Source organism: Castanea sativa, chromosome 7, assembly GCF_040712315.1.
Source record: "Castanea sativa cultivar Marrone di Chiusa Pesio chromosome 7, ASM4071231v1".
NCBI lineage: Eukaryota > Viridiplantae > Streptophyta > Magnoliopsida > Fagales > Fagaceae > Castanea > Castanea sativa.
Window position 1 is genome coordinate 45122274 of NC_134019.1, and position 17459 is coordinate 45139732.

Consider the following 17459-nt stretch of genomic DNA (forward strand, 5'->3'; position numbering starts at 1 on the left):
TGTGAGCCTAGAAATATGGCTTCAGCTTTCAGGCTGCGGTAACTAAAACGAATGTGAGTTTCTCCATTGGTGGGTATCTTTCCTCCGTGCCTCGGAATGCTTAGCTGGTGCAGTACACGGGCATTTGCACACTATTTTCCTCCTTGACCAAGGCATCCAAGGATACCACCAAATAGAGGAACAACTCTTCCCCAAGCTTGAAGGGACTTAGCAATGGTGGGGAAGAGAGGTAGGCCTTCAAATCCTCGAAAGCCTGCTGACACTCAGCGGTCCACTCAAAAAACTTCTTCAACATACAGAAGAAAGGTAGGCACTTGTCCGTCGCTCGCGATACAAACCTATTGAGCGTTGCCACTTTGCCTTTGAGGCTTTGGACTTCCTTTATGTTCCTTGGTGGCGTCATTTCCATAATGGCCCGAACTTTGTCGGTGTTAACTTCGATACCTCTCTGAGACACCATGAACCCCAGGAATTTTCCAGCCATCGCCCTGAATGCACACTTACTTGGATTGAGCTTCATGTTGTAAGAACGAAGGGTGTCGAAGGTTTCCTTGAGGTCGTCCAAATGATTGCCCTCTCTTCGACTTTTTACTAGCATGTCGTTAACATAGACCTCGACATTCCTTCCTATCTGATGTGTAAACATCTTATTCATGAGCCTCTAATACATCTCACTTGCGTTTTTTAGTCCGAACGGCATCACTTGGTAGCAGAATAGCCCTTGGCTTGTGACAAATGAAATCTTCTCTTGATCAACTTCATTTAGCTTAATCTGGCTGTAGCCAGAGAAAGCGTCCATGAAGCTTAGCAACTGGTGGCGAGCTGTAGAGTCTATGAGAAAGTCAATTCACGGTAGCGGGTAACCGTCCTTAGGGTATGCTTTGTTCAGGTGCGTAAAATCTAGGCACATTCTCCACTTCTCGTTGGTCTTCTTGACCATCACCACATTAGCCAGCTAGTCAGGGTAATATACTTCCCTGATGAAGTTTGCATTTTGCAATTTGCAAACTTCTTCCACTATAGCCCGGTCCCGCTCTTGGTTGAATACTCTCTTCTTCTATCGGACAAAAGGGAAAGTAGGCGACACATTCAACCTGTGTTCTATGACTGAGGGGTCGATCCTTGGCATGTCTTCATGACTCTAGGCAAAGACATCCTGATTCTCATGGAGAAAAGTTGTGAGTGCTTGGCGAACAGGTGGACTAGCAATGGTGTCAATCCTAGTCGTCTGGTCGGGTCTGGAATCGTCAAGATGTATCTCTTCAAGTCTTTCAACGGGCTCCGCCACTGCCCGATATTCTTCTATATTCATGGCCTGGAGATGGTCGTCCATCTCCAACATAGCTATGTAACACTCTCGAGTAGCCACCTGATCTCCACGTAATTCTCCCACTATAGGTCGTCCTGAGATGGCATTGTAAGCGAATGAGCAGTCAACCACGAGGAATGTCACATCCTTAGTAATCTGTTGGGGGTAATCACCAACTGTGACAGGTAACGTGACTGCATCGAGGGGGAATACCCTTTTTCCTCTATCAATCCTCATCTGCTAGAATGCTGGATAGTATAAGATATCGGTGGAGCTGCCATTATCAATCAGGACCTGGTGTGTGTTATAATCTCCTATATGTATGTTTACAACTAGTTCATCGTCATGCGAGTGTTGGAGACGGTGTGCGTCTTCCTCTGAAAACCCAATGACGGGGTTGTTGACTTGTGCTATCTTTGGAACGATGCCTGTGAGCTGGACGTTCTAAACCATCCTTAGAGAAGTCTTGCGAGCCTTTTTAGTGGAGCAAGAGGTTGTAGTTCCACCCACGATCATCCTTATGTCTCCTAGGGGTAGCCTAGGCCATTCGTTCTCTCGTTGTATGAGGTGCTCTTATGGTGTGTTTGTCTTCTCTTTATTGTTGCCCTCTACAACTTCCCTTGCCAGATAAGAGCTTCGATTTGCTACTTCAGGTCGTACCAGTCAGATGTGTCATGTCTATAATCTCGGTGGAACCGGCAGTACTTATCTCAAGACCTCTTACTAGGGTCCCCCTTCATCTTCCCTAGGAACGTCAAGGCTCCCTTATCCTTGATCTGCATCAAGAGTTGATCAATCGAAGCATTTAAAGGTGTGAAGTTTGTAAACCTCCCAATGGGGGGTCTCGAACACCTATCTTCTCATCGGTCTCCAGTTCTTGCTCTCTTTCGTCCTCTGTCCTGACGTGCTTCCTCTTGGCTTTCCCTCTTCTTAGGTCTATCTTCTTGGGCCAACAATGTGTCTTTAGCATTCATGTACTTAGTTGCCCAATAGAGTACCTCTGACATAGTCTTGGATCATTTTTGTATATGGAAAACAGGAACTTACCCTTTCGTAGTCCGTTGTAAACGCGACCACAAGTATCTTATCGTCAGCCTCGTCAATCGAGAATGCCTTCTTGTTGAAATGTGCTATGTAGGATCTCAGCATCTCCTCCTCTCGTTGCTTGATATTCATCAGGCATGCTGTGGTCTTCTTATGCATGTGCCCTCTAATGAAGTGCGAGGCGAACTGGGAGCTTGACTCCATAAAAGTGCCGATGCAATTCGGTGTCAACTTATTGAACCATACCCTTACAGGACCTTTTATCATTGTTGGGAAGGCCTAGCACATGATTTCATCTGCCACCCCTTATAGGTGCATCAGTGTCTTGAAGGTCTCCAGGTGATCGAAGAGGTCCTTATTGCAGTCATAAGTTTCCACCTAGGGCATGCGAAACTTTGGCGAAAGGGGAATGAAGTGACGGATGCGGTGAAGGGCAAGTCCGTCCGATGGACTAAGATTGTTCGATACCCGTCCTTTGAGGGCGTTCATCATGAAGTTCATCCGCTCCTTCATCATTTGTATCTCGGCGACTATGTGTGATGGTGGAGTATCTGTGGCAGACGGACGACTTGTATCTTGCTGCTCTTGTCTGGTTAGGGTGTTGTTACCTTTCGGCCCCACCTGGTTCCTTCTCTCAGCGCTGGTTCCTTCCTGGTCCTCCTCCTGAGTGTTAGGTAATGTATTCTTTTGGCATAGTTGCTTTTCTAGGTCATGGTTTTTCTTGGTAAGGCGTTCTACAGCTGCAGCGAGTGTCATAACTTGTCTTTCGAGGGTGATTGTACACGGTTCGTCTCCTTGATTATTAGTGGTGGTTGTCATTGAGCGAGTGAGTATCATGCAACTCTTTTTCCAGGAAGCAGTAGTATGGCTTACTTCCTAACTTCTTCCCTCGGACGACGCCAACTATTGATGCCAAAAATCGTCAATGAGCCACATGATCCTCACATGCTTCAGACAAGACCTGCACAACATAAAGGGAAGAAGAAGAACCTACAAAGGGTACCGGTGTGGTACCGGCCAAAGACCATCCGACGATCAAGTTAGAGAAATCTCTTATTCACAGCTCTAGAGTGCCAGAGCTAGGGTGAATTAAGCGTACCTTGGTTTGTGAGGGCTTTGGGGTTTTTATAGTAGTATAGAGTTGACATCCATTCCTCGGCGGAGAAGATCTTTCCTTGTAGAGAAAATTCTTACTAATGCGCGTATCTTATGGGATTCTTTCCTTGTAGAGATCCCCTCGATTAGAGTTATTCTTGGGGCATAAGATGTTTCCATTTATAACAATTCGTGGAGTCCAAGCAAATCCTTGTTGGGTTCGTCAGGCGCCTCTTTGTTTCCGTCAGCTTAACCTCGTCAACTCAGCATTTTGTCCAAATGCTCGGATCGTCAAGTCCAAAGTGCCATCTGCTTGGAAGACAAGTCGACGGGTCAAAATCAGAGTCGTCAATTTTGAGGGTGTATACATCGTCTTCTTTATTGATGAGTTTGCTAAACCCGATGGTTTTATCCCTTATGAAAAAGCTTGATACCTTACCAAAATTACCCTCATCACGTTTATATAGACAACTTGAATTTTTATTAATTGTTCTTTGGTCAACTAAAGAAATATTTGCATTTTGATATATTCACCATTACATTATATCTATTCTTTATGAGTATTATAAATAGGTTATAAAAAACATAAAAAATTATTTCAAATGAATTTGCAAAGTATCCACGCATCACGCGGGAAATTATCTAGTATTCCTAATAGCATAACAAACATTCGTTATTTTGACATTATTAGATATGATTTTTGTAAATGTTAAGTGTATATTATAAGAATTTAAATTGTGTCATTTTTAATCAAAAGCAATAGAATAGGATCCGTTTGCTCCTTTACAATCGCAAATAGTGGTTTGTTAATTGGTAGTGCCATCTAGCTCTCCCCCTACCAAAATGGATGTGATATAACATGAGAACTTGGAAACATAAATTAGTAATTCAACCTATGTACATTTTTAGACCCCTTAAAATACAAGTTGTTTAACCTAGTTATTTAGCCAAGTCATTATTTAGATAAATTATTCAAATCCAGGTTAACACAAACAAATCATATGATGTAAAGCAGTGTGGAAATATAAAGAATACACAATATGATAACCCAGGAAAACCAAACCAGTAAAAAACCTAGGGAGGATTTAACCTAACTATCCTCGAGGTAAAATAAATCCACTATGAAAGAATTGAAGTTTTTACAATAGAATTTAGACCACTAACATCCTATTGCTACCTCATGTAGAAAACTGACTACCACGAGCACGTGACAACTCTGAGTCCATAGACTATTTCTTTCTTAGATCCACAGCAGCCACAAGTTTTCCTACTTGTGTTTTTCTTTAAGTTCTTGAAACAACAACCGAAGTGATCACCAAGTTCTTGACATCAATCTTGATCTTGATAACCCTAAGTGTGTATGAAGGTAAACACCTCTAGATCTCACAGAAGATTCACACACACAACATATCAACAACCTCTAAAATGTGGCTAGAGTTTTTCTATTTATATGAGACATAAAACATAAAATCCTACTCATCAAACCGAGCTTGGGCTAAGTTGGAAATTCTATAGAAAAAATAATCTGCACGAGGTTCAATCAATCAAGTCTAATTTTCGATCGATCGAGCCTTGCAGATTTAGTCCAATAAATTCTGCAATCACTTGATTTCAACTTTACACATAAACACACTTTGAGCAGCCTAAATCCAGACTCTAAGTTTTGATCATGGTTTGCCAACACTTACATATTAAAGTTTTAATACATTTAGTTCCTAAAGTCTTAGAACCTAACAACCTATATCTTCTCTAGTATTACTATTGACATATACATACATACATACATACATACATATATATATATATATATATATATATATATATATATATATATATATATATATATATATAAAGTGTATATATATGGATTCAAAGTACAATCATGAGATTGCTTCATGAGTTCGTTCTTGGGATTGAGATTGCTTGATTCGTGGAATAGAAATCAAAAGGTTGATATGATGCAAAACCTTTGATTAGATGGCTTAATATATTACTTGGTTAATAATAAGAAAATAATCAAATAAGTCTTCCGAGAACTATTGGATTGGTGTATTTAAATGTATAATATACCCCCATGTGGAATAAATTATAAAAACAAACCAGATGTGTGCTTTATAAACTAATCATAATCGTTGGTTCTTTAAAAAAAACACCCTAATCATAATTCTTAAACACGTTTATATAGGCAACTTGAATTTTTATTAATTGTTCTTTGGTCAACTAAAGAAATATTTACATTTTGATATATTCACCATTACATTATATCTATTCTTTGCTTTGGTTACTACAGAATCTTGAGCTTACTTGTTAACCTCCGTCATTGACTGGAGAGGTAGATATATACACAATAGTATCTGCCTTTTTTTTCTTTCGTGATGGTGGTGGTTTTGTTACTTTCATGTATGTGGTCTTCAATTCATTGTCTTTACACAGATCAAGGAAATCAAATCTAAATGTGAAATATAATCTCTTTATTTTGAGTGAAGTGGAGAGAATCCGAAGAAGAAGGAAAAAAAAAAAAAAAAAAAGCGAAAAGTAAAGGAACGTTTTGGTATTTTTTTTCTTAGGTTGAATTTAATAACAACACAAATATATTAACTAGTGCAAGAAGCCTCCCATAAAAAAAACACACTAACGCAACAATAATATATCTTCTTGAATGACATTTAGGCTGCGTTTGTTTCGACAGTAAACGGTTTCAGGAAATGGTTTTCCGCGTTTTCGGGTGTTTGGCAGGTGCTGAAAATATGGTCAAACGGAAAATAAGAACAGTTGACTGTAAAACTTAGGCCTCTGACCCGGAAATTCGTTTCCATTTGTATTTTACCTTCAAATTGGAATTTTCCAGAAAATTAAGAGACAGAGCACGAAGAGAGAGAGAGAGAGAGAGAGAGAGAGAGAGAGAGAGCACGAAGAGAGAGTAGAGAGAGCGAGTCACGCCCCAACCCACGCCGTCGCTTCTCTCTTCGTCGAACCCAGTCCCGGCGAGATCGAGGCGCGATCTCGCGCGGTCGAGCTCGCGCCGGGCGAGATCAACGTGCGATCTCGCGCCGGGCGAGATCAAGGCGCGATGCGCGAGATCGCGCGTCGATCTCGCCCTGTGCGAGCTCGACGGCGCGAGATCGCGCCGTCGAGACACCCTCCCCACCGATCTCACTCTTCCTCCTCCCTGTCTCACCTCCCTCTATCAGTTTAATTTGATTTGGCCGGTGATTTGATTTTTGTTTGTGTAGAAGTTGATAGATTTTAACGTTTTATTATAAAATTTGTTTGGAATGTGAGAAAATGGTTGAGAAAATGTGAAAAATCAGTAAAAAATTTGCATTTTCAGAATGTTACCAAACACTTGAAAATATTTTCCAAAGTTTTTTTTAAAATGCCACCAAACATCTAAAAATATTTTCCTTTCCCGAAAATATTCTCTTTTCCTGAAAACATTTTCCAGAATTACTTTACTGTCGAAACAAACACACCCTTAAATTCAACAATGTGGTTTATTAGTAAATAAAATCACATGGTTATATTCAATTGAAGAATCAAAGATACAACACCAAAAAAGTGAAAGAGTTGTACCTAAATTATATAATCTTTTTCTTTGGAGAGCTGACAATAGATTAAAGAGCCATTGAGGTGAAAGGGCATCTAAAATAAAAAATAAGGGCATAAACTTCTATTGTGCAAATTATTAGGTAGTTCCAGAGTATTGTTTTGGGCCCTCAACCTCTCACATGAGGGGTGGTTCACACACGTTTTATATGAAATTTTCCCTTCTATGGACTATTGTATACTTGCCTCTTTAGTCAATGAAGGAGGCTTGCAAGTAACAACTAACTAAGGGGTAATAATTATACACATAATTATTTTTAAACTAATCTATCTTGACGGCCCAAAAAGAGAATATTGAATATTTTAACTTGAGAATCCCATAAATTTTGGTTCAACAAGAGTAATATTTACCCCACAAATATCCCTAGCCCCCTAAACAAAAAAAAAAAAACACAAAAACAAAAAAAAATCCAAATATATAACTACAATAATAGCAAAAATAGCCATAACAACAACAAGAGAAGAACAACAACAAATGAAAAAATATATATCATGACTTTTGAGTAAAATTTGTGATGTAATTTTGTATTAGAACCTTATTTTCTTTCTTTTGTGTGTGTGTGTGTTTTTTTTTCTCAACAAAAAAAGAAAAAAAGAAGAAGAAGGTAATTGTCCCACATTACATAAGAGAGTGTATTCTATATAATATAACTTGTCATACCCACCCTTAAAGTTACCACCGTTTTTTAGTAGAGTTTGTAATGTACCTTTGTACTAGAATCTCATCTCCTCTCCCTTATGTGTGTTTTTTGTCTCTACAAAAAAAGTTTTTTAAAAATGAGATAATTGTCTCACATTACTTAAAAGAGTATGTTGTGTGTAATATAACTTGTCTCATCCTCCCTTAAAAATTATCATGACTTTGAGTGGAATTCATGATATGTGTTTGTGTCTCAGAAAAAAAAAATAAAAAAAAGAAAGACAGACAAACAACTACAACAAATGAACAAAATGCTTATTAAAAAATTAAAAATAAAGACCCCTAATCATTCAAATTCGTAGCTTACTTGGTTCAGCTCGGAGCCACAACAAGTATTAATTGTAACTCTCTCTCTCTCTCTCTCATATTTCATCATAGTTCTCACTTCATCACTCACTACCCACCAGTCCCCTTTTGCTTTTTTATTTTATTAGTAGAAAGAAAATGTAAAACTTCATGTATTTGAGTTAATTTTATTTTTATTTTTTTTATGATGCAAATTTATTCAAGTTATCTTTTAATTAAATTTTGTATAGTTTTTTAATGATTACCATTCAATTCTAGAGCCCAGCTAACCTCAACAAGTTGTAACAGCACAAAGACTTAAAGCAAATTGATACTTTATATGAATCTATATGATTTAATTAAAAACAAACATAATGTAATAGCATATGGTATAAGAAAAGAGATAATGTAATAGCGTATAAATCAAAAACCCACCAGTCCCCTTTTGCTTTTTTATTTATTAGTAGAAATAGTTTTTAATGATTACCATTAAAAACTAGAGCCCAGCTAACCTCAACAAGTTGTAACAGCACAAAGACTTAAAGCAAATTGATACTTTATATGAATCTATATGATTTAATTAAAAACAAACATAATGTAATAGCATATGGTATAAAAAAAGAGATAATGTAATAGCGTATATCAAAAAAGATAATGCAGTGGCGTATCGTATCGAAAAAAAATATAATGCAATGGCGTACAGATCAAAATGTATATATAGTTGACCAAAACATCATTAATAAAGAATCAAGTACTCGATAGTCTGTACTAACGATTCTAAAATAATAAAAAATAAAATAGTATACATCACTAAAAGAGTCCAATAATGATTCTCATAACACTTCTTCATTTCCTATATATTTCATCCATTTCTAAAGAAGGAAAGCAAGAGATTTACAAACCAAACTACTACTTGCTTTTAAGGGTTCCACACAACATCTTCAACCAAATCTACCAGAAATGTGGACAATTGGATTATGTATTGTAGCAGTAATGGTTATATATTTGAGTTACTGGCTTAACAAATGGAGCAATCCAGAGTGCAATGGAGTCCTCCCTCCAGGTTCCATGGGTCTACCCCTTATTGGAGAGACGCTTCAGTTGATTGTTCCAAGTTACTCTCTAGACCTCCATCCATTTATCAAAAAGAAAGCCCAGAAGTACGTAAACATGCTACTAATTGTGTGTCTTTATTATTAATAATTCTTTTTTGGTAACTAGTGTGTGTGCATGTGTTTTTATAGTATATATCACTGTTCTACGTACAAGTATGTATTTATGTATTTAAGTATGCATTTACGTATGTATACGAGTCTCTTGTTAAGTTGTTATGGGCAAGGGGATGAAACAGAAGATAGAATATATGAATATACTCGTATCTACTTAAGACCAATATGAAATAAAAATATCATCTATGTATGTATTGAGTGCTATTTAAACGTAAGAAAACCTTCGATGACATATTCATTATATTTTCAGCATAAATAACCCGTTTTCAAATTTTTTGTTGGATGTCAAAATTACATGTATGAATTAAATTGTTTTAAGAGTTAGATATACACTAAATAAAACTTAAATTTATGTTAGTATGTAACCTTCCCAAATTTTTAAGAAGGAAAAAAATATATTATATAATTAATTTGAGGTCATTTTTTTTTTTAGTATTACTTTTGAAAGATAGCAACATTCTTCTTATTTTTCTCCATTTGTTAGAACTCTAGGTTTACTTTTTTGCCTCATTTACCCTACCTTCATTTTATTTTTACAGGTTTTAAACCTTAAAACATTGATAGAATCGGAAACATTGTTTTTAATGAATTTTGACATATAAAAGCGGCAATAGCGTATTGATTATAAATCCGGTAAAAAAATTAGAAAAAGTATAGTGATACAACATTTTGAACTAACTGATTGTGAGTAGTGAAAATTAAAGTAATGTCAGTGTTAAATTTATGAGAAAGTGATAGTTTACCACTCACGTATTGTTATCTTAACAAGTGGTGAAAAAAAATTATATTTACAAAAAAATGAAAAAAAAAATATTAATAAGATATGCCTAAAAAAAACTCACAAAAATCAAATTATAATTAGGAGGGGGCAAAAGTTGTAAAATTACTCTTAAGCTATTGACTCGTCTTTTAATTTTGTTTTGGCGGGCCAGGGACAATTGCCGCCACCCTCGACCTCCTAGCTCGCCTATGTCTAGGAAGTCCCTACACTGATTAAACAAAATCTGCTTTGGGCAACTTTGTCAAGTCAAGTCCAACAATCATTAATAGCCCCCCTTCAAATTAATAGCATTTATTGTAAAGATTAAGCACTTTGATTAGACAAACCAATTGTCATTAATGATATTAAGTTGTCTTAAACAATAAAAAAAAATGATGAATTTAATTATTTAATCTAACAAATGTAACTCTTCTTCTTTTTTCCCCCTTTCAGATATGGGCCAATATTTCGAACTAGTGTGGCTGGTTCACCCATAGTAGTATCAGTAGATCCTAAATTCAATCATTACATCGTTAAACAAGAAGGAAGATTAGTTGAATTGTGGTACTTGGATTCATTTTCCAAGCTTTTTAAGATGGAAGGCGAAAATAAGACAACTGCAATTGGTGTTTTCCACAAGTACTTAAGAAATATCATATTGAATCATTGTGGTGCTAATCCACTTAAGGAAAAGCTGCTTCCTCAAATCGAAGAATTTGTTAACAAAACCCTACAAACATGGTCAAGTCATCCTTTATTTGAAATGAAACATGCTGCATCAGTGGTAATTTTCAACTTTTTCTTAATATAGACTCATATACTCGATAAGCATTGTTAAGATACAATATTTTTCATAATAAATTTCTCACCTACTCGTTGGGCAGATTATTATTGATTCTTATATGGGTGTACCACTGACACTATATTATTATTCATCATTAATAACTTGACACTTTAAATAATTGTGAATTTTGTTGTGACTATAGACTTATTGTTATTTGATAGTGTAAAATTTGTTGTTGTTCAAGTTATGACAAATCTAAGTTTGTTGGAAATTGTAGATGATATTTGATTTCACAGCAAAGCTACTCATTAGTTATGACGCTGAAAATTCACCTATGAAAATGAGCGAGAAGTTCACTAATATCCTAGGAGGTCTCATGTCATTTCCCTTGAATATCCCTGGTACTACATTCCATAAATGTTTAAAGGTAATCAAAATAATGAGAAAGTACAAACTTATCAGAAAAATATTCATTTGAAATGACTTAGATTCATTAATTTAAATTTCACTTTTCATTTTTCAGGACCAAAATGAAGCATTGAGTATGTTGAGGAAAATATTAAAAGAGAGAATCAATTCACCTAAAAGACATTATGAAGATTTTCTTGATCAAGCTATAAATGACATGGATAAGGAGAAATTCCTATCAGAAGACCTCATCATCAACGTGGTTTTTGGGCTGTTATTCGCTAGCTTTGAGTCCATTTCAGCAGCATTGTCGTTAACTCTCAACTTACTTGCCGAGCATCCTGCAGTCTTACAAGAGTTGACGGTATGTAAATGTACAAGAACATTTTTTTAGCACACAACAGTGATCATGTATCATTTGTTAGCATCTTGCAGTTTTACAAGATTTGTAACCTAACACTGATCAATGATCATGTATCATTTGTTAGGATGAGCATGAAGCAATTCTTAAGAATAGAGAGAGTCCAAATTCCCTACTCACATGGGATGAATATAAGTCGATGACCTTTACTCATCAAGTCAGTTCTACAATCTCTGAATGTTCTAATCTCTCTTCAAGGTGTTTCATGATTCTAGTTATCATATAAAGCCAAATATTTTGTTGTGGAAATTATAGGTAATCAATGAAGCTCTTAGGTTGGGAAGTGTTGCTCCTGGGTTACTACGAAAAGCACTGAAAGATATTGAATTTAAAGGTATGTTCTTACATGCATATATTCAGTTCAATGTCTTCACATATATCCAGTAAAAGTGTAAATGATTGGCCAAGTGCGTACCAGGATATACAATTCCAGCTGGTTGGACCATTATGCTTGTAAATTCCGCTATTCAATTAAACCCAAACACATACAAGGATCCACTTGCTTTCAATCCATGGCGTTGGAAGGTATGTAGTTGTAGCCTTATTGAAAGCAATTGATGATCCAACCACTTATAAGAGACTTGTTTTCCCTCATATTATTGCTATTTATTCAGGACAATTTCATTGACAACATTTTTATAAATGCAACAGGATCTTGATTCATTGTTTGTATCTAAGAATTTCATGCCTTTTGGTGGAGGAATTAGACAATGTGCTGGGGCAGAGTATAGTAAAACGTTCTTGGCTACCTTCCTCCATGTTTTGGTCACCAAATATAGGTAATGTGTTCCCCTTTGCGATCTAACCTATGCAACTATTGTATGCTGCCTAGTTTGTCATGGGATAAAAGAAACCTCTCAATTGAAATTGATCTATTTCATGATTCAAATCAAACACTCTAAAATTAAAGATTTATTTATTAATTCAATTGTCGGGGGATGTGGGATTTTAGCCTTAGACATCTCTGTTGAAAATACCAAGAGGGGTGCTTATTGAGGTACAACTAATAAAATCCTACCACACTGTAAATAAATTCTTAATTGTAATATGGATAAATTTAAGATGCAACTAATATGCAATATCTTACCACACTAAACCTTTGTATTTTTTTTTTCTTTTAATAGGTGGACAAAGGTCAAGGGAGGAACCATTGCTCGAAATCCTATTCTCGGATTTACAGATGGCCTCCACATTAAATTCTCTGTGATAAGTAATTAAAATACATTTTATTTCATGCAAAATAATGGGTATTTCTATATTGAAATAAGATGTTTCAATTTCACCAAAAATAATTGGATACTTATCCAAATGCAAGTATATATTTTCTTGTCTTGTTGTATATGTGTTATAGGGCTTTGATTGTGTCACATCCAATAATACATCATCTATAAAACATGCCCACTAGGTGTGAAAGTGTGGTAATTGTGTTAAACATTATATAATCGAGTTTGTGAAATAATAATTTCCGTTTAATTTATGTACCTCTCTCTCTCTCTCTCTCTCTCTCTCTCTCTCTCTCTCTGTGTGTGTATACTATTAGCAATTAATGTTTTTGATGTGTGTGTGTGTGTGTGTGTGTGTGAGAGAGAGAGAGAGAGAGAGAGAGAGAGAGGAAACATGTGCTAGTTTTAAGCCATATCAATTTCTCAATGTGAATACATTGTTAAAGTTTGTTCAATTTATGTTTTACTAGCAATTCATTTAAATAGAATGTTTTATTTTTTATTATTATTTTTTACTAATACAATAGAATTTTGACCGATGACGTTCGCTAACTAGTTTGAAGACAAGAGACTTTAACAATATAACTAATTGGTTTTTGTTCAATTTATATTTTGATGACAATTGATTTAAATGGAATGGGAATTATATTAAGACAAAGATTTAAAAAAAAAAAATATATATATATATATATATATATATATATATTTTTCCGTTTAAATAACTCGAAAGAATACCAAATATTTTTTCTAAAATAAAAAGAATACAAAATAATTGGACAACTTATTGAAATGTACCAATATTGTCTCGTTTGATTTTACATTTATTTCATTCTATCTCTCTAAAACTTTCATGTTTGCCCTATTTTTTATTTGAGCGCGAGGAAGCATGTTGCGCTACGACCTACGTGTATATTTTAAGTTGGAACCAGCTTAGGTCCAGTGCACAGGAACACTAGACCCATTGAGATGTTGATACATGTCAACATCCTAATTGATCGTGTGCTCATGTGCACTGGGCCCAATCCTTATCCATTTTAAGCCATATCAAAGCTTCTCAATTTGAATAACTTGTTAAAGTTTGTTGAATTCACATTCCACTTGGATTGAATGGAATTAGAGGTTAATGGATGAGATTGTCATTGCCATTTAATGGGTTTAGTGAAAGTAAGTGCTTTTGGGTGGGCCTCTTTTTGAGAGAGAGTGAGAGAGAGGGGACTTTTGGCGAGAGGGCATAGATGGCTTCAACAAGGTGATGAGGAAATTGGGTCTTTTTGAGGTCTAATCATAGACTTTTTTTTTTTAAAGTAATTTTAAGTGAGACTTTTTATATTTATTAACTTGTATTCCAGCTAAGTTGGTATAATTGATAAAGTTTCTAATCTAATGATAAAAAAGCAATTATAATATAATGGATGTTGTATGCTCCAACCTATATATATATATATATATATATATATATATATATATATATATATATATATATATATATATATAATGGGTAAATAATATAAATCTAAATGGGTAATAAATGGCTAATAGGTAATTTATATACCCGACTCATTTAGGACCCAACTCACCCAATTGCCTCCTCTAGTTGGGTACTTTGGATTAAAGCCCCTATAACGAAAAAGAGATAAGCCTCCAATTATAATTAGGATGCAAATTTGTCCACATAGTTTTACCTTTACCTTTACAAGCCCAAAAAAAGAAGGAAAAAAAAAACACAATTATAGAAATACCAACATTGCAAGTGGCAACGATTTCTAACACAAAACTTAAGGCCAATCCTAAAACAAGGGTACTTTAGAATTTTTTTTCCTTCATGTTCAAAAAAGAAATTACAGTTACTGCTTATCTCTAAAGTTTATCATTTTTTGTATTTGACAAATAAAAATATATATTCTAAATTATAATAAAAGCAAATCATTAACATTTACCACCAAAAAAAAATGTCTTTGAGCACGCGTATAAGCGCATGCTCAGGTGTTTGTGTGGGGGAGGGGGGGGGGTTAAGTAAATAAGAAAAGTTGTGAAAAGTTTTATTTATTCACTTTCTTTTTAGTTGGAAAACATGATATCTATAACAGAGGCATGAAAATTCAAGTTTATTAGTTGCCGTATTTTTAAAGTCACTTTATGTACAATATGTTAAAGTTTAATTTTATTTATTTTTAAATACACCCAACTTATTTTTCCAACTAGATAAAACTAATAAATTTAAATCATTTTAAAGCAAACTAAGAACCTTATATCTCAATTGATTGATATCTCTTGATATTTTAAAAAGACATCCATTTCAAATGTCCTATCACATTATCAGCAACAAAAATATCCTCTAAGCAAATGAGTTATAGGATTTATCAATATATATATATATATATATATATATATATATATATATATATTATTTAATCTTGTTACCCTTCTTTAGAAATAGTTCTAGGCCAAGGGCCTTGAATTCATTGGGTACCTTTTGGTGTTAGTTTGAGTAGAAACTGGCTTTTATATTACTTGAAATGATATGAAATTCTCAAATGCAATTATTTGACCTAAAGGATAAGGTTCAAGGTTCTGTAACATCTAACTTAATAGGACATTTTGAGAAATGCATAAATTAACAATGCGAACAAGGAAACAACCTAAATTATGAAGCCTAAATTAACATGCAAATCTCAAAGTGAAAATGAATAGAACAGTAAACATCCTACAATTAACTGAATTAAGAACTAAAGTACAAACTTAAAGTATAAAGCCTATTTGAAGCCAACAGATTAACTACAGGCTATTTGATACAAAGAGAAATGATATTTTGGATTTGTGTCTGGTTGTTTGCCCTTCCTGTTGAATGATCATTTCTATTTACACTTAAAGGCTTTTGACAACTAATCTTGTCCCTTCTATCACGCATCATGTTTTAATTGCATTTGTTTCCATAAACTTTGGTTGAGAATCCTCTTGTAATTTCCTCGTGGTAATCGTTGCCTTTTCCAAGCTTCTAACATGTTCCCACTTAAGAAAAACGGTTCGAACACTACCAAAAAAAAGGGTCTATAGCCGCGTTTTAAAAACGCGGCTATAGACTCCGAAAACGCGGCTATAACATATAGCCGTGTTTACAAACCAGGCCTATGCTGCGCAGCAACGGCCCTACGGGTCTGTAGCCGCATTTTTTAAAAACGCAGCTACAGACTCGCTTTGAGCTACGTTTATAACCGCTGTTATAGGCTGCGGACTATAGCTGCGCTTAATCAGAAACGCGGCTATAGTCCATCTTTCAGTTGCGTTTCCCTACCAAGCCTCCTTCGTTCGTAGAAACTGTAAACACGTTTTTAAAACGCAGCTATAGCTTTTTTTTTTTCTCTTTGCTATCACAAGTTCCCAACACAAAATTGCCAAAATAAACAAGTTCCCAATATAATAGTACATATATTTTGTACATCACAAAATATATACAAGAGTACATTTTTCAATTAATTCTAAACTGCCCTCAAACAACCACAGCCAGCAACATCACAAACCAGTTGTCAACAAAAATATATATACAAACGTTTGTTCATGTCTATTCACAATAATAATGGCATTCAAATTCATTAAATCAATAACATATACCTTGCCAACAATAATTCATAATCAACAACAAATTCATTTGATGCAATATATATGTTAATACACACACATACACATGACCCACAGGAAAAGGGTCTCCATTTGAAGTGAATCCAGTTCATAGTTCTGATTAAATAGAACAAATCCAAATGGTGTATCTAGTCTAGTGTCGAAGATGAATTTTGAAACATTTCACAATTTTTAAAAACTTACCGTTGGGGGGATTGAGAATAGGGATAAACTACTTCATTTCTGGCTCTTGCAGGTCGGGCCAATTTGGGCAAACATTGGTTCTTGCAGGTCTATGGGCTGGCCTAATTTAATTTCTCCAAGTACTTTTAAAGCCACTATTTTAGTACAAATAGCCATTTCATTCCACATTTTCATATACAATACCCAAAAATCAACAAATCATCTTAGAATGAGCAATTGATATATTTATTAAGGATTACCATCAAAGTGAAAAGTGGCTTGGGGTCTGACAGCTGAAATCCAGGATTAATGTAGTTCTATAAATATTGGGGTAACTCAATGTGCTGAGATGTTTTTTAGGTAGCTTTTTTCTGCAATAAAGATGCTAAAGGTTATTTTCTTTCCTTTTGGTGCATATAGGCATGGGGGGAGTGAGCCTGGGAGGGGAGGGGTTAGTGTTTTACTCTCAGTTCTTTATTCACTATGAACTTGGCAAACATAGCTAATTTTTTAAGTTAGCCTCTTTGTATGTTAGTGTTTTGCCTTTACATTACACCATTAGCAAGTTGAGGAATGCAATGGAGTTGCATTGTGTTGCATTTGAACATTGTAATTGTTTCTTCCATACATTGCAATTTTAAAAAAGGGCAGGGGTCTAATTTTATTAAAATTTTAGTTTTGGTTGAACACCACCACATCATAGTGGTCTAGGTGTGCTTATTAGTTTTTTTTGTTGGATATGTTTTCCTTTTGAAGTAAAGTTAGACTTTGATTTTGACAATGCTCGTTTTTTGTTC

The 17459-nt window shown here is 35.0% G+C and overlaps 1 protein-coding gene across 1 annotated transcript; it reads left to right on the top strand.

Annotated features, from left to right (window-relative positions):
- The first annotated feature begins 8973 nt into the window (after positions 1-8973).
- On the top strand, positions 8974-12939 carry LOC142643341 (cucurbitadienol 11-hydroxylase-like). The gene is made up of 9 exons (XM_075817908.1): positions 8974-9199; positions 10482-10812; positions 11090-11239; positions 11336-11584; positions 11709-11798; positions 11897-11975; positions 12060-12166; positions 12293-12420; positions 12766-12939. Exons 1-9 carry the CDS (start codon positions 9000-9002, stop codon positions 12857-12859), a joined length of 1428 nt encoding a protein of 475 aa, XP_075674023.1. The 5' UTR covers positions 8974-8999; the 3' UTR covers positions 12860-12939.
- The last annotated feature ends 4520 nt before the right edge of the window (positions 12940-17459 follow it).